This window comes from Balaenoptera ricei, chromosome 17 (assembly GCF_028023285.1).
Source record: "Balaenoptera ricei isolate mBalRic1 chromosome 17, mBalRic1.hap2, whole genome shotgun sequence".
Lineage (NCBI taxonomy): Eukaryota > Metazoa > Chordata > Mammalia > Artiodactyla > Balaenopteridae > Balaenoptera > Balaenoptera ricei.
In genome coordinates this window covers 18,940,378-18,958,931 of record NC_082655.1, presented here as the reverse complement: position 1 = coordinate 18,958,931, position 18,554 = coordinate 18,940,378, and the positions used below count along the sequence as shown (strand labels likewise).

Below are 18,554 nucleotides of genomic sequence, written 5' to 3'. Positions count from 1 at the left end.
CTTCCAGGGACCAGATGGCCCTCGGGGTGAAACAGGCCCTCCAGGACCTCAGGGTCCTCCTGGACCCCAAGGACCAAGTGGTCTATCCATTCAAGGAATGCCTGTGAGTTGTGTGTAAACATTCAGATAGGTTTTATTGTTATCACTTCTCCATGAGTTACATAGAATGAACTTTTGTCTTCTGTGCCTTGATAATCATCCTCAGCCTCTTCCAACCCCTAAAAATAAGAACTGAGAAATGAAAGTAATGATTGAGACTTCATTCATTAGCCAATTTTTTGTTCAGTGAAGGGGGTCTTTTACAAACAGATATGTGCCTAGGGAATAGGTATAGCCACAGATAATTCGTCTATAGAAAAGAAAGCAGGGCTTGACATGTATGGCCCTTTTTCTTGTTTGACTAAGTCCTTAGGGGGTGTGATAAAATCTAGAAAGTGACAAATGTTATACAAATTTAAGTTATTCATTTTGCATTTGTAGTAACTGTGGAAATAGCTTCATGAAAGCCATTTAATTATGATCTTTATCTCAACAGGCCTCAAAGTGTGGTGCTCGGAGTGTTAGATTATAAACAGAATACTCTCTACAGCCACATTTCTTTGTATAAGTTGTTTGTATCAATGAAAACAAATTCAGTCCCACTCACTGATTTTCAGTGATCTTACTAGACGGATCTGAATTTAAGGAATAAAAACCAATCTCTGTCATTAGTATTTGAAGCATGATGCTTTTAAGCACATTTTTAGCAATCTTTCTGTGCATATGATTGTGTCTCCCTAGCTAAGAAGTCTTCTTTTCCAGAGTTATTTTCACATCTTAGAAAGCATTAACATGCCAGTTTGTATAATTACTACCACTATTACTACTACTAACTATTTGTTGAGGTCTTGCTACTTATCAGGTACTGTGTTTGCTTTTCCATTCTTACAAATTTCTAGCCAAAACAAAACAAAAATATATAGAGATATAAGCTTTAAAACCTAAACTATAAATCATACTGAAATGTTCGACTCCCCTCACATATTTACAGTATGAGCTTAGCCATATCAGACTGTATACACTGTGTTTAAACTATTCTGCTATATAAACGTTCTGGTCCATAGGCATGCTTACCTAGGTGGTGTAGCTTATGTGAAAAGTGAAATACGCTGTATTTGGATGTTAGTGTGAAAGCAATTTAATGTTGGAAATGTTAAAAGAGTCAGTGGAGAAAAAGAAAAGACTGAGAATTTACCTATTTACCTATGTGAACTTAACCCCATGTCCTTCTGGTTGTTCAGGGAATGCCAGGCGAAAAAGGAGAGAAAGGAGGGACTGGACTTCCTGGCCCACAGGTATTATTTTTATTTTTTTATTCCGTTGCTCTCAGCTCTAGAGCTTTGCCAAGAAGAAAGAAGACTGTAGCTTCTGAAGTCAGTTGTGATCTTGGCAATGAGTGGTTTCTACACTGAGGACCATTCGCGTGTATTCATTTACTTCAGCCCCCTCTTACGGTCCTACTGATACTCCCCTGGGTGAGCCCTGGTGGGGGACATTTCTTTCCTTTCTGGTGAATAACTTCTGGGTCCTGAATTCTCAGTCAGGAAGGCCTCACCTTTATGCTATCAGGTTTGTTTGGAGGCCTTGATTTATTTCGGGGAAGCTGGGTGAGAGGGTAATTGGTTTCGATAACTCTGCCATTTTCCTGTCCTTGCTCTATCTAGGGCATCCCAGGAGGTGTTGGTTCACCAGGACGTGATGGCTCACCAGGCCAAAGGGTAAGGACTTGCCCAAGATTGCTCGTTAGTACAGTAGATTTCTCACCAAGTCACTCTTGCTGTTGGCAAGTTCTATGCAAGGAAGGCAAACCAGGTGTTTTTTTTGGTCCTCCCATCTATCTGCATTCTACCGATCCTGCATCTGTTTCCCTTAACTGATATTCTTCCATGTCTATAACTTTCCTCAAAACCTAGAAACTGTCACCAAACCTTCCCAAATTAACCACACCTCTTTCTGAATGTTCCCATAACCTGAATATAGTTTGCACTGAATAGTGTGCATTGGTCTAACAGATTTTCCAGTTGTTTCAAATTCTCAAGGAGCAAACCTAAAGGAAATCAAGAATCATATGAATTGGAATTTAATTATTATGACTACCTGTATCATTCTCCATTTATTTAATATGCATCAATTATCAATTCCTGGAACCTGTTCAAGTGAACAGCAATAAAAGAAAGTATAAGGATGGTTGAGGGCTGAGTTAACAACTAGAGTTTGTTTAGTCAACATGTCTTCACTGAGCCAGGTTTGAGGTTCTTGTCCTCAAAGAGTTTATAGCTTTTGGGGGGAAATAGAACCAAATAAGAAACATATGCTATAATGGGAGTATTGACAGAGCCCTGTGGGAGCACAAAGAATAGATAACTAAGCCAGACTTGGAGGGTGAGGGAAAGCTTTCCAGAGGGGGCACAATACAGACTGGATTTCAACTGAGAGATAGAAATTAGCCAGATACATGAGGAAAGGAAAGCTATTGCAAGTAGAGAGAACAACATATATGGCATATAAAGGAGTGGAGTTGAAGAGAAGGTGGGACATTTCCATTTCTGAACCTAGTTCCGTGTGGCTGGAGATTAGACTGCAGTGTGTGTGTGTGTGTGTGTGTGTGTGTACGTGCATCAGTGTACACATATGTACACACAGGTGTGGAGAGATTGTCAAGAGATGAAACTGAAGTGGTAAAAACAAACTCACTTACACCATCTATTCTTTTTTCAGACCAAGGATTTTGAGCTTTAACAGGAAGGCAATAGGAAGTCATTACATGTTCAGCAAGGGAGAGAGGCTGGTCTTCCTTAAAAGGACACCGATGTAGACATGTGGACAGCTGCACAGTTTCTCTCAAGACTGAATTATATATAGTGGCCACCACTTAGATCCAGTCCAGTAAAGGACACACATTTGGTGACATTCCCTGGTATTTCCGGGGACAACTAACCCACTAGGTTAGCAAACGATTGGCTGGAAGACACACTTCTCTACTCAAACAAGGCTGCCTTTAGCTATACTGCTCAAGAATAAGGAAATCATTTTTTCTATAGGAGTGTAGGTGTGTGAATTTAAATTCCTTCCATGTTGGGTTTTTTTTTTTTTGGTTTCACATCAAACTTTCGTTTGCTTAAAATCTCAGTTTAGTCTCTATCTATCAAATGGAATTAGTCTGTAAAGCATGTCCAGGTGAAGGTATCTAAAAGAGGCATTCTCTGAAAGTTAGATTTATGTAGGTTTCTTGTACATGTGGAAGGAGTGTCTAAAAGTATTTATGTGTTTTGGCAAAGGGCTTAGGCTAAAATCCTGTGTGGTTACACACCTAGATTCCTTCATGATTCCTGAAGCTCTGAAAACAGCAATTCTAAAGATTTGGTTCAGTGAATTTACTTGATTTATCCATGCGTAGAGGCTAGTCTTGGCAAAGAACTCCCAAATCAAACATATTGGATTAGTGTCTAGATCATTTGGGTTTGGAATTCTTTTAAAACCAATATACCAACACAGACTTTTTATAAATATTTTGCCATTCTTCCAAACATGTTTTATTCTATAGGATAAAAAGTCTTAGAGTGTAATAAAGCGTTAATATATCTGTACATGGATTTTATTTCCCTCTCTCGCTCAATCTGGAGGTAAAACTTTCAAGTGTCTCTAATTCCTATTTTGAAAAATTCTTGGATGGGAATGGAATTGCTTTTTAAAACTGGTTTCCAGAGAGTACTTTTTCTTTATAGGGCCATGTTAAAAAAAGATTGTGCAAATCCTGTGACAATTGCTTTAGAAAAGATATTTGAGGGCAATACTATTCCAGAGTACAACTTGAGGGGGTGCCATTAACACAGAATAAAATATAGTGGTTCCTCCTAGAATTGTGTAGCGTGAGGAAGGGACTGCCCTGCTTGAGGAAGGGACCACTTATATATTGGGTTGGCCAAAATTTTGTTCGGGAACGAACTTTTTGGCCAACCCAATATTTTTTCAATATCTTAACATCTTACTTAATAAGATATTAGTTGAGCACATATCTTAATTGAGTACATACTATGTGCCATGTTCTATGCTCAGCCTAGAGAGAGTTGTTCATTACTACCTCCAGAAGGAAAAGATCCAGAACAGGAGAGACTTTCAATAACTAAAGGAGGCAATTTGTACATCATCTACTGGGAAGAAATAGAAGGAGGAAGTGGAATCAAGACCATGACTCTTCCCTGGGGCCAGGAAAACCAATGGGTCTTCATCGGAGACAGTCTAGCTGGGAGGAAAGATGGGTGAAAACAGAGTTATTTAGGAGGCTCTGATCTGTTTAGTCAAGTATCTGGGGTCTTAATGAAAGTAAAGGGTCTAAAACAATTAGATAGTTACTTAGCAGGATTGTACAGTTGGAGGTCCAGGACCAACTTTCATAGTGGTAGGAACAGATCTCAGACATGGAGCTCCTTCTTTCTGGTTAGGCTGTGGGAGAGGGGTGTTGCTGAAAGAGAGCTAAGGACAAACACTTAAGATTATTCCTGCTCTGCCTTAGGCTATCCTAAAAGGCAAAGTTGCATTCAGAAAGGAAATAATGATAGTAGTAGTAATAATCATAATAAATAATAAGTAATAATAATGACAGTAACAACCATGGCATAGAACAGACTGAGAGCAAACACACTGGATGATGAAACTTACTGCTGAAATGCCTGAGAAACTAATTCCAGAAAACTGTCTGGGGAATCAGGAAGACTAGGTTATTTTGTCTTTTCTTTACTCCAAGCCCTGAAATCACTTCCCATTACTGTGCCTCATTTCCTCTGATCTTGAGTGAGTAAAGACCACTCAAGGCAAAGAAGGAGGAAGCTGGGATAAATATGCATGGTGATGTCCAATCAGTGCTTCTAGCTCCTTGGAGAGTTGCAGAGAGTAGGTGAGTGAGGTGTGCTGTAGGCGTGAGGAGCTATTTCTTACTGGTCATTCTTTCTTTTTAATCTTTGTCTTTTCTTATAGTATGACTGTTTAGAATTCATAGCCCAAAGCTAGAACCATCACCTTGACTATTGGCTTAGGGAAAGTTTAGCATCCCTTACCCAGAGCCAGTGCCAATGTCACTTATTCATTTAGTCTACAAGGAAGGAGAGTTTAGCAGAGACTAAAAGAAAGATTAAGCATCTCCTCTTTAAACAGGAAACATGTTTTCTAATGTTTCTAGCTTCTTCTGGCTTTTCCCAAGGGGAATCTTTGACTTGTAGAGGCAATCCTGGCCCTCAGGCCATAAGCAAGTGCAGCAAAAGTTGGACTTCTTCATTGAACCAGTCTCAGCCTCTTGCTGGGAAGCCAGTAGAGCACAATGCAGGACCACACCATATAAAGCAACAGGACAAGTGCAGATTTAACAGCGGAATGTATTCAGGCATCAGTTTTCATTCTGAGTCATTCCAGCCAACAGGATCTTTGTCTTATCTTTCTTTTCCACTGTCAATCTTGCCATCTCCCTTTTTGCCTCCTTCCTCTTCTTTTCTTGGTGTCTCTGACCCCAGGGTCCACCCTGTGATCTTTGGGTTCCTCTGAGGTAGGGTGGATCTCTCATCCCCCACCCTAGACACCCAGGTGGTCCTTAGAGAAACCAGGAAAAACAGGCAAGACATGGGTGATAAGTATAAGCAGTGAAAGAAAGAACTGAAAAAGAAAGGAAAAACTACCTCTTTTCTAGTTCTGAGGCTCACTCATATCCAAGACCACCAGCTTTCTGTCAAGCATTCCACATAGAAACTTTAAAAATTATTTTTATTTTCCAATTCTTACTATCATTTTATAAAAAGTCAGAGAGACAAGAAATAAAAATGACCAGGAGATATATATGTTATGGCACCTGGAAGGTAGTAATTCCTCCTTTGTACCAAGGGTGTTAGTTTTAAAATTCCAAGTAAACTGAAATTGGAATGCTTCCTTCCCTCCAAGTTACTGCTCCCTGCCTCTCCTGTCTTCATGCCATAACCACAGCCTTCCTTTTTCATCTATAAAAGGTGAAATACTTTTAAAAAAGTTCTACATATGAATTCTGCTGAACTTGTGTGGTTATGAGAAGCAGGATGGTCCAGTGGTAAATATCAGAGACTTGGACAGTTAGCCAGACCTCAGTTTGAACGCTAGCCATATGACACTGAGCCAGTTACTTAAAAAGTCCAAGCCTCACTTTCCTCATCTGAGAAGTGGAAAAAATAATATTCGACTCCATAGAGCTATTGTGGGAATTAATTCATATAAAGAATTTCTATATAAAATTTCAACTTTAGCTGATACAAGTATTCACTATTTTCAATGTAGACCTAATGAGTCAGGACAGTGCAATATTTTATAATGCCTGTCCTCAACATTATTAAGGGACCTTAGAAGATTTTAATGAACTATGAAAAAAGTCTAAAGAAAAAGCAAGTGGCTTGTTGTTTAATTTTCTTGGAGTCCACATTGAAAGGACGTGCTTCCTTTTTATGTGGGTTTGATGTAAACAAAGGCCATACTTGGGATGAATGTCCCACTTCATCAAAGCAAGTTGGACTTAAAATATACTTGAAGAGTTGAACTTGAGTCAACGATCTGGATTTAATTCCTATCATAAATGTCAAGCTGTGATGAGAGATTCGTCTAAGGACTGTTTTCTTAAATACTAATATTCATGATAATTATCCCCTTGAGTATCTTCCTTCCTCCAGAAGAAGAAATGTAAAAATCATCACAAAGCTAGTGGAGAGAACGATACGCTTTTCCTTTTCATGGATCTAAACGGGTTTTTATAAAATCCCAGGAAAACATTCTCCCAGTCAACCACAGTGATGGCAGTATATGCAATTGGGACTTGGCAGATTATTTTAATAAAAAGAGCAGCGGCCACTGTCATTGATTCTTGACTAAGTGCAGTGCTTTACAAATGTTATGTATTCTCCAATCCTCAGAATAATCAGGAATGCTAGGGACTATTACCCCATTATATAGACAAAGAATCTGAAGCTCAGAAAGTTGAAGTAACTCAAACAATGCCACACAGCAAGCAAGCACTGCAGCCAGAATTATAATCCACTCTCAGGCTCCAACACTGCGCTCTTTCCTTCCACAAAACCATGTTAAAGGGTAAAGTGGGATTTTGTTAATATGGGCAACTCTTCCAGTAAAAATATGAATAAGAAGGACTAAGTCACTGAAGATATCTCACCCAGCATTTTTTTGGGCAGAAGGAACCCAGTTTGGGTTACTTTCTTGATGAAGTAGTAATTGATTGTTCACACATAAGAATATGTTTCTGTGATTACTTTTCACTTTTCCTTGGATAGTGGCCCATCCGAGGAGAGAACTGTTACTTAGAGAATTAGTATCATGTTATTACTGGCTTTAAAGATGCTTCTGTTGGGGCATAGGGTACAAATGCTATCTGTCTTGCGCTCTGGTTCTAACGCTGTCCCTTGCGGTCAGGCGAGGCATTTTTATATTTGTAAACCAGCAGTTCCACAACTTAAACGACCAAATTGTTGTTTTGTGTTTCGTTTTGTTTTTTAAATATGCAGATTCCTGAGCTTCGGCCTCAGAGATTCAGATACAAAAGGTCTTGGGTATGACTTAGGCATGTATAGTTTTAAAAAAGCTTAATGATTCTAATAATCAGCTAGGTTTTAGCATCACTGAATAGTATATTATGTTAAGCCCTTTGTATGTCAAAGTAGTTTCTTGGGTAGAATATTGCTGTCGTTGTAATTCACTGAAGTCACCATTGCAGGTTACTAAAACTATACACATGTTTATATTTCTATATATACATTTAACTTATGTATGTAATATATATATTTGTACATTTAAAAAATAGTGTATTGTGTACATATATAAAATATATGTATATGTTTATATAAACATATATATACACACATACATGCTGTGTGTGTGTGTGTGTGTGTGTGTGTGTGTGTGTGTGAGAAACTGAAAATTCCCCAGTGTGACTCAACATAGTATCACACTCAGGATTGATCTTGGATCTCTAACCTGGGCCAGTGTTTACAGAGTCTGTGGCTTTTTACCCCTTGGCCTCTTAATCTGGTGGTTGGTCTTAATCCTTAGTTGCAAGTAAAGCCTTATTTCCTATGGCTGACTGCCACGCTGGTCTCTTGCCGTTGCTCTCAGGGTTGAAATTGTGCAGATGGAGTTTCTTCAAGTGTGTCTTTAGTCCTCATTGCTTGAGTTTGTTCCATTTCAACAAACTCATCAGATGCCAGCTGCTTACAGACCCCACTCTACCTGAGAGTGTGGTGTCCATCAAAGGACCTTAACAATTGGCTGTGTTACTGCCAATTATGGTTCGTGTCCGTGGTCCACCCTTGCAGGCTTCAAAGAAGGCGTGGATGGTGAATATCATAACTGAGTCACTGGCTCTGAGTGCTATTTCTGTTAGCTACATAAGCATAAATATTCTAGCTTCTGACTTTAGTTACAACACACTTTGTGGGCACATCTGTTTCATCCTTTAGATGCCATAGACACAGTACCTTGAAACTACAAACTTTTTAAGAGCCTACAAAAAGTGCTTGCCACCTGAAAAAAGCATATGTGTTTGCTCTAGTGTATGGAAAAGAAAACTGAAAAAATGAAAATTAATAAATTAGTTAAATGTCTGTAAAACATTACACTTTGCTAACTTCAACCATGGTTAAATTTAGTATTTATTCAAACATCAGTGATTTTTGAAAACACATTTTGGATAGATTTCCTTTTGCTGATAAACATAGCCAACCATAACTTAATAAGTTGCTCAGAGCCAAATGTTTTCAAAAAAAATGATAAAAAGCCTTTCAAGTTTTTATAGCAAAAATTATTTTTAATGTGGGTTGTTGGTGCATATTAATATTTTGAGGTGGGAATCTCAAAAAGGAAAAATGATTGGAGCTACTCGTGTTATAAAACACCCCTGTTTGTAAGTGGCTGATTTTATGCGCTTTAAAAAATAAACGTGTCGGTTTAAGTGAATTCTCACATTATGCTTATTGTTTAATCTTTTATCCCCTAATATTCATTCTTCATTGCTTAATTAAAGTTTTCTGTTTTTTATGAGGGTGCTTAATCCACAAACACACATGTACTGAGATTGGCTTCCTGCTATGAAATGGATAATTTATAGATCTTGAAATGGATAATTTATAGATCTTGAAATGGATAATTTATAGGTCTAGAAATGTCTGGGGAAGTACAAACCCATTTCTAGCTGAAAACCATTCAGCGGGCTTTGATTAAAGTGAAGCTGAATCACAAAGCTAGAATTTGCCGATTATTTTGCCATGTACAATGCAGACATTTTACACGGTTTTTCTTTTCACCAAGTTGATTGCTTTGATATAAAAAGCTGCTGCCTTTGCTCCTCACCCTGAGAGAAGAGGTGAGGAAAGGGACCAGAACCCTGCCTAAAGAGCTGACTGGCATGTGAGGCTGGGCTGTACTGTGGATGCTACAGTGGTCCCTGAGCAGGGAGAGTGATGCAGTGTCCCAACCATCCCGGATCCCTTGACTTAAAATCCACCTCTCCTGTGAAACCCCACACCTGGATTAGGTGCCCTTCCTGCACGTTCCCATGGAATCTCCTAGTCCATGTCGTAGCTCATTGTCATTTACTTTCAATTGTTGACTTTTCTCAAAACCGTCACCTCCTTGAAAAGAAACTGTCTTGTTCATCATTGTCTACCCAAAACCTAGCAAAATGCCCAGCACATACTAGTTCTGCAAATATGTTTCAGTAATGTGACAGATGTGAGGCTTACAAGTAAAAAAAAAATCTTTCAAAGATAAATTTCAAGCGTGATTCAAAAGTTATAAAATAAAACTATGTGATGAAATTGTGAACTTTTTTAGGGTTAGGAAGAGATTTGGGGGAAAAAGGGGCTTTGATTATGTTTCTAAAATAATATTGAGCCTAACATCCTTTTAATTATAAGCAGGTATAGCAAGTAAATTTGTTTTTTAAACATCTTTATTGAAGTATAATTGCTTTACAATGGTGTGTTAGTTTCTGCTTTATAACAAAGTGAATCAGTTATACATATACATATGTTCCCATATCTCTTCCCTCTTGCGTCTCCCTCCCTCCCACCCTCCCCATCCCACCCCTCTAGGTGGTCACAAAGCACCGAGCTGATCTCCCTGTGCTATGTGACTTGCAAGTAAATTTTAACTTGGAATGAGGGAAACAGGAAACTCACAGTACCCTTAAGAACGCCTTTATTCTTGAACTATTGTATGTAAAAATGTGCAGTCGTTCACGACATTCCATGAACGAAAGAGCTAGAGTAAAATGCACTGGAATGGATGTTACTGGTGCCCCGGTCAGAGCCCCTTTACCTGGCAGGTGTACTCCATCCCCCGGCTGCTGTGGGTTTGACTGCTAGCAACTCACAGTTACCTCTTCTACAGAGAACTACCCTTGGAACTGCCACCTTGGCTCCAGTCAATGACTAACTGATGTGGGTATATAAAACCTTGCGGTAGGTCAACTCTGAGGTGTAACTCACACTCCAGAGCTCCCCATGGGGTCAGACTGAAGCCAGTCTTAGCTAAATCCAATTCTAACCTAACCTCTTTGCCTGCCCTCTCCTCCTTCATACCTAAAAGCTTTCTCGCAAAAACACTCCCTCTATAAATCAAAGGCACAACAACCCAGTCTGCTTCTAGGAAACCACCCCTCAGATAGTCACTGAAATGAAATTTCAGCTTCTGAGCTAGATAACTCCCGATCCCTTTCCTCCAGGCTTGTGGAGGGTTCAAGAGCAAAGACGGATAAGATTGGCATCCCCCTACCCCCTCAGCCCACACTATGCTTTTCCGGACTAATTATACTTGCAATTCATATTTATTCAACATGATAACCAGAGCACTTCTTCCAGGTGCCTCAATTTTATTCAAATTTAACTTTTTATTAGTACCTATTTTGTGCCAACCATGTGCTAGGGAGGTATTAGGAATGGAACGGTGAATAAGACATGATTTCTGCCCTCAAAAAAAAAGAAATCTCAGCTTCTGAGGATGTGCTTTTGGTAGAAGAACACAGAGTGAACAAACATGTAGTCTCTTTTGATTTGAACACACAGAAGCAATAGCCTCTTGGCCAAATTTAGCTCCTATATAAGAACGACATTTCATCCTCTTCCCTTCCAGATGATACGCATGTGGTGTCTGTAAATCAAGTGAATTCAAAACTGTTCTCAAGAGCATCCTTCCAGTGCCACGATGAAGGAGAGCACTGACAGATCATTGCTTTGTAAACTCCTTCAGATCATTGCTTTGTAAACATGATTGGGAGAGAGGAGTCAATGTATTATTTCCTGCAGGTCTTCCTTGGAATAATGCAGTTTTCTTTTCAGAAAATATGACATGGCTTGCCTCCCTCTATGAATAAAATTGCCCTTGCTTGTTTTTGAGATTTTTTTTTCTCTCCGGACACAGCCTGGAAAAGAGTCAGGGAGGGCTTCCTGCACCAATGCTACACTTTTGACTGCTGGGCCATGGTGTTGGCTGTGTGTCATGTGTGGCCTTACACACGAGTGTGTGTTTGCTTCCCCTCCAGTGCTGGAAGTTTTAAGGCAGGAAGCAAATGATGTCCTTTGAAAAATGTCTTCTTAAATTATTGACTATGTGCTCAGAGGCCCTTTTTTTCTTATGTGAACTTCATCTAGAAAATAATAGTAGATTTAAAAAAATTTGTTTTAATGGTAAGGTCTCCTAAGTTTTCTCACTGATCATATGAGGGAGTTGGGCTGGAGGAGTTCTAAGGTTCTGTTTTTCTTTTACATATTCTGATTTTTTTACACCCTCTTCCTGGATATGCTATATTTAAACTCCATGTAAAATAATTTCTTTCAACCTATGTCAGTATTAATTTTTGTTGTTTAGCTAGCAGATCCAAAGAAGGATGTGTGTGTGTATGTATGTATGTATGTGTGTGTGTGTGTGTGTGTGTGTGTAATTTAATCTGTATCAGGGCCTATCACTGAAGCTTTCTGACTTAATATTTTTGAATGAATAACTAAAGTGAATGAATAGAAATAGTAGAGAAAAAAAACCACTAGCTTTTATATTAGTATAGGATAACTGTTATAACAAAGACCCTAAAATCTCAGTGGTTTCAAGCAATTAAAAAAAAATAAATTAAATGAAATAAAATAAAGTCTATTGTTTGGTCACAGCCAGTGCTGTCGACAGAATAGGTAGAGGAGTGGGGCCGTGGGGTGGAGATAGTCTCTGATCCATGCAGTCACTTAGGGACTCAAGGTCCTTCCGTCTTGGGACACTTTGATCTTCAACATGTGGGCCCTAAAGTTGTTAAAGAAGGGGAAAAGAAAGTGGAGGATTACCCATAGGAAATTTTTATGAACCAGAACTGGAATTGGCCCCTTTCCACGGTCCAGAACTCAGCCCTATGGCTCTAACAGAATTGCTGGAACAGTAATGTTCCAGCATTATGTTCCTCATAATGTGCCCAGGCAGAAAAGGAAAACCATTAAGATTGGTGGGTTGTAGAATCCTCTGCCTTAGCTGGTTTTAAGACCTGCTAGTATTCGAGCTTGAGAGCATGATGAAAGGGGCTTGCTGACCACTGCTTTTCCTACACACCTATCCTACCCCCTCTTCATGCCACCTTTCATTTCGTACCTTTTCTCCCAACTCACACCATTTCCTTTCATCCAGCCTCATCCTGACTCTCTTTTATTTGATACCTTGACATAAGGAGACATAATGTGAATGTGGATGGGGACCCCTAAGGAGAAGGATTTTCATGAGCCAGATAAATGGAAAAGACAGTTCACTGGAAAAGTGGCACAAATTTCAGAAAAGGAATTGGGAGAGGCAGCAAGGAAGCCAGGAGATGTTGGTTTTAGTTGACTTGAGATGAGAATGTGTTATTCTAGTAGGGGACAAATCCCAAGATGAAAAGTCCATTTCTCCATGTAGTAGAAAGTAATGTCTGAACAAAATTTTATAAACTTATTATAAAATTCAGATTGAATATCCTCTCTCATGTTTTTAATTGCATTGGAAAGACCAGCACCCACAATTAAGAACTACAACCTTTTGAGAGTAAGTCACTCCAGCTGTTCTATTTTTTTTTAACATTCACATAAAAATAACATGCACATACACACATTCAATAATTGAGGAAGATATTTTTATAAAGAACATCGTTTGCTTTCTGCCTTAAACTCTTCCATCATGGAATGGGAAGCAAACATGTACACACATTCAGTAAACCTGCTCAGCAGTCAGAACTGTATTATTACAGCAGGAAATCCCCCCAGATTTGCTCCCAGGCAGCTCCTGAAGAGCTGCAGAGTTGCAGATATTGTAATACTCCTAATTTGTAATATAGATTCCTGTGATAGGGATTCCCTGCCCCAAACTCCCTTAGGTCCTGAAAGACACTAATTCGTCTTTTTGGCTGGTCATTAATGACCAGAATTGATCTCCCTTCTCACTTGTTATGCTTAGTTTAATAAAAAACACTTTCTGGAAACAAGTTCCTGTTTATGTTTGTAAGTGGTATCTCTTACACCTAAAATTCTTACATCGGACAATTTCATAGAGCCAACAGACACAAAAGTCTTTGCCAAGAACAATTCCCATGAAGGGTATAAAAGCAGTGAATCCTTGGAAGTCCAGAGTAAATGACAGGACTTGCCCCCCAGATATTAAATGGGATTAAGTGCACCTTTTCTGAAAGCCATGTCAGGCAACTGCATAGTTGACACACCATATTTTTCTTCCCCCAGGGCTTTCCTGGAAAGGATGGATCCTCTGGCCCTCCGGGACCACCAGGGCCAATTGTAAGTATTTCCAGGAACTACTGGGATGTAGTACTACTTTAAAGCAGTTCATCTCTTTTGAGAGATTTTCTTCTGCCAAACCTTTCACCTTGGCGGCCATCTTTGCTATAGTGTAACAACTTGTCCCTTGGTACAGAGCTCTTCCTAAAACATCCTTAAAAAATAATGTATCCATGTGGCTTGACTATTCTACCTCTGAGCCACTTTGCCATAAGATCACCTGCATTGATTTAGTTTTTATTAGACACAGATAAGACTTGAATTTTTTTTTCTTTTTAGATTTTTATTGGAGTATCTTTGATTTACAATGCTGTGTTAGTTTCAGGTGTACAGCAAAGTGAATCAGTTATACATATAGATATATCCCCTCTTCTTTAGATTATTTTCCCATGTAGGCCATTACAGAGTATTGAGTAGCATTCCCTGTGCTCTACAGTAGGTCCTTGTTGATTATCTATTTTCTATATAGTAGTGTGTATATGTCACTACTATATGTAAAAAAGGCTTGAATTTGAAAGAACTACGTCTAACCGACAGAGTGGAGGCTTTTCCAAAACCGTCTTCCTTACTTTTGTGGTACGTTAGTTGGAAACAGGAGTGAGCAGTGAATCCTGAAGACTTGGTGTTGGGCGGGGAGGTGAGGTTAATGTGCAAGTTTGTTGCTCTTTCTTGAGAGCTAGCTGTTTTCGATGACAATGAGTGAGTCCTCACCTTTACTGCACATTCCTGTCTATTAGGGCATTCCCGGAGCCCCTGGAGCCCCAGGAATCACAGGAAGCATGGGACCCCAAGGCGCCCTCGGGCCACCTGTGAGTATGTGGCTGTAGCCAGTCAGGATGGTTGCCCAGTTATCCCTCTGGTTTATTTATGTGTTTAAATTTACAACATCTTTTTTGGTCAAAATGTTTTTTTCAGGACTGGATTCTGTGGGAATCCATAAGGAAAACAGAGAATCTCCTAGGATAAAGATTAAGATCAGACTGTGCATATATCATGGCTAAAGACAAATGGTCCCAACAGGGAATAATCTGCAGCTAAGCTTCTGCTTATATATATTTCCATTGTTTTTATTCTGTATTTGGCTAAGTCAACTCAATGCCATCTTTACAGGGATTGGGTACAATACTATCTGTTAATTAGGCCTGTCTCCTGGGTGAGAAATACAAGGCTGGAGAAAGTCAAGGATTAGTGAGAATGGGAAGAGATTTTTCTTTTCTAAATTCTGCGAGAAAGACAGAATTTGCCATTAAAACACACACTCACACATTCGCGAATAGTGGTGTAAATGAAAGCCCAGTGAATGGAACTAATTACCTCCCATTTCTGTGCTTCTAATCTCTTAGGTTGGTGCTTAAATGTGATCAGTGGAGGGGGTAGGGGTAGGATGGGGGAGAAACAGATGAGCCTCTCTGGGCCTGTTTCTTCGTCTATAAAATAAGGTTGTTGAATTACAGCCTCCAAAGGCACACTTGGCATCTTCTGCGACTTGCAAATTGTTCCTTCTGGGTATAATTATTAGTCAGCCTTCTGATATTGTCTGTGAGGTACCAAATCTGTATCCATAAACTAAAGCAATTGAGAAGTGTCAATGTATATACATTGCAGATGTGCTAAGGATTCATGGAACAGTGAAATCTGAAGGGTGAGGGTAGGAGAGGTTAATGAAGTAGATTTCTACTCCCTGCTATAACAATTACCACAATCTCAGGGGCTTAAAACAACAAAAATTTATTATCTTACAGTTCTGTAGGTCAGAAGCCTGATGTATTCTCACTGGGTTTTAAAATCAAGGTGTCAGCTTTTCCTTTCTGGAAGTTCTAGGGGAGAATCTATTTCCTTGCCTTCTCTAGCTTCTAAAGACTTCCCACCATCCTTGGTTTGTGGCCCACTTTGAAGTCAGCAGTGTCGCATTTCTCTGACCATTTTTCCATAATCATATCTCCCCCGAACATAGCCCAGAAAGTTTCTTTGCTTTGAATGATGTATGTGATTACATTTGGGCCACCCAGATAATCCTAGATAATCTCCCTACATTACTTCAAGATCCTAACTAAATCACACTTCAAAGTCCTTTTGCCACATAAAGTAATATATTCACAGGTTCTGGGGATTAGGACATGAACACTTCAGGGGACTTTTTCTGCCTACCACACTGAACAAGGCATAATAGAAACATTGGTTCTCATTCAGAAAGAAACTCTCTCCCTCTAGCTACTCAGATAGTCACTCTTTATTCTTGAAACTCATTTCAATAAAATGATTTTGCCCTCAGGGTCCTATTCTAGGCTGTGATTCACATGACACATATGCAGGTACACAAACACACATAAGACATGAACATAAAAAATGCCTCCAGATTTTAGCAAATGCATCCTCATTTGCGCACCCAAATAAAGCTCTCCTTAATTGTCATTTTACAAAGCCATATACTTATGGAAGATAGCTACATTGTCATGGTGCAAAACCCTTTTAGATCTCCTCTTTTCATATCAAATTGCTAATGGGTCACAGAAGAAAATTTGATTGCTTTATCCTCACACATCTTTTTCTATTATCTCTGCTACCAGGCTTCAGTCCACTTCCCAAAATGTGCTCCAGGGAACAAGAGTTCCAGAATATGTCAGCAGGGCTCAGAGAGCAAGGGGTTCTGGGAAAGAAGTCTCAGAGACAGTGTATACTAAAACCGTTTCTCAGAAAGTCATGACAAATTTTAGGATAGCAAAGACTTTGAGGCACCTTAAGGCGAAACAAAAAACCAAAACACTGGTTTAACTTGGTTAGACAATAAACAAATGTATTTGTGCAGTTTCCCTTAACCCAAGCTGGGTTGATCCTAACCGCAGAGGGATAGAATGCAATAGGAAAGAACAGGCTCTGGGAGTACTTGGGAGAGAACAGCAGGCTGTGGGAGGAGTAGAGAGTGAGACATGAATTACATTAGGTAAGTAGGACCCCACCCTGCTTATCCATCTGGCCTTTTGTAGCTCTAGAATAGACTTTAAATATGGGACATAGAAAAATAGCAATACATTTTTTTTCCTGGAAATAAAACACTTGTTAATAATATTATCTTCTACTATAAATCAACAGAAAAGGGCCAGTGATGGTGGCATTTATATCAGAGACAGCACTGGGTATTCTCTCAAAAGCCAGTTGTTCTCTGAACCGTCCAGCCCAGACATTTCCCTGTGCTTTGGGCTGGGAGGAGCCATATGCCTGCTGGCTGCCAGACTGACGTGTCTAGTAAAGTAGGCTCAGTGTCATGGTGTAAAGGCCTTGATTGATTTCCCATGGATGTCTGTCTAGGAAGGCGTAAGGGAAAGAGACCAAGAAAGACGCACCGCCCCACTGAAAATAGCAGTGTGTTTCCTATAGTCGGTGCCAGGAAAATGCTTGCTTTCATGAACCCTGCTTTTAGCTGCTGACTTCCCAGGACAGAATGGGCATTAATGCTGTTGCGGTCATAATTCCTACCTGAGGCTTAAGCATAAGCTAAAATATGGTGTCTCCCCTTGCAGGAGAACAGATAGTGATGAAGCACATGGAAGAAGGGACCATGCATTTAGCTTGAAATCAATATAGGTAGAAAGGTCTAGTGCTCCATCATTTAAAGAGCGCTGCATTAGAAGTCAGGAAACCTAGGTTCTAGACGTGGCCCTCACATGACCTTAACTAGCTGTGTGAGCCATGTCACTTAAGCAATTTATCTAGCTTCTCAGAATGTCAATTTCCCAATTAATTCATTTAAAAATATTTACCGAGTAGCTACAATATGTACAAGAGACATGAGGGACAAGGGTCCATGAGGGGTATAAAAGATGACCAAGATATTTTTCCACATTCATGGAAGAGCTAGAGAGAATGATGATTTTTGTTTTATATGAGAAAGTATAATAAAAGTCAGACAGTGAGAAATGCCTTAAAGGAAAGACAAGGAAAGTCCCATTGAGGGAGACAGACAGTCAGAGACAGACATACAGAGGGAGATAACCCCCTGCCCTCAGTTGAGGGTGTGAGGGGAACAGCTCCTGAAAGAGCGTGTGTTTTAATAGGATCTTTCACAGATGGGTGTGATTTCCACCTACAAAAACATGAAGATGGCGTCCTTTAGATGGGGATTGTAATAAAACATAAAGCAAACACAGGGCAACCCTGTCTGTTGTACCTTTTAATATTTTTCACCTCTCTTTCTTGCTTCATCACCACTGCCACAGTTTAATTTCAAACCCTCTTCATTTCTCACCAAGACTGTCATGAGAAGCTCTAATTGCTTCTCGTGGAATGAAGAGGGTTTGAAATTAAACTGAATTAAGCAGAAGCCCCTTGCCTCTGCTCTAGCTCTGGTCTGTTCATTCTCCAGTTGCCAAAAGATCTTTCTAGTACAGATCTTTCTGTTGTGTCATTTCCTGGCTTGAATCTCCTCACTGGATCCCTGTCACCAGGGGATAGGGCCCAAATATTCAGCCACGTATACGTAGCCCTGGACGATGGGCCCTTACTTTACCCTCTGACTTGATCTGGCATCATCCTTTCTCTTGGGGGGATGACAACATCCCTTGGAGTTGTCACCCCAAATTATTTAAAGCTCCCCCAATATATATATATGCCATCCTGTTTCACACTTCTTTTTTTTTTTTTTTTTTTTTTGCCTTTTGGGGATGCTCTTCCATTTGTCTGGGTTGCTTTCTCCTCCTTTCTCCACGTGGT

At 39.6% G+C, this 18,554-nt stretch overlaps 1 protein-coding gene across 6 annotated transcripts in view; it reads left to right on the top strand.

Moving 5' to 3' along the window:
- Positions 1–18,554, top strand: part of COL14A1 (collagen type XIV alpha 1 chain) — a 264,099-nt gene that overhangs the window by 207,407 nt on the left and 38,138 nt on the right. For all 6 annotated transcript variants that reach the window (XM_059901421.1, XM_059901422.1, XM_059901423.1 and 3 more), the window contains 5 exons: positions 8–103; positions 1,281–1,334; positions 1,704–1,757; positions 13,794–13,847; positions 14,585–14,656. In XM_059901421.1, the coding sequence (XP_059757404.1) occupies positions 8–103; positions 1,281–1,334; positions 1,704–1,757; positions 13,794–13,847; positions 14,585–14,656 (330 nt within the window). The remainder of the gene's footprint in view (positions 1–7; positions 104–1,280; positions 1,335–1,703; positions 1,758–13,793; positions 13,848–14,584; positions 14,657–18,554) is intronic.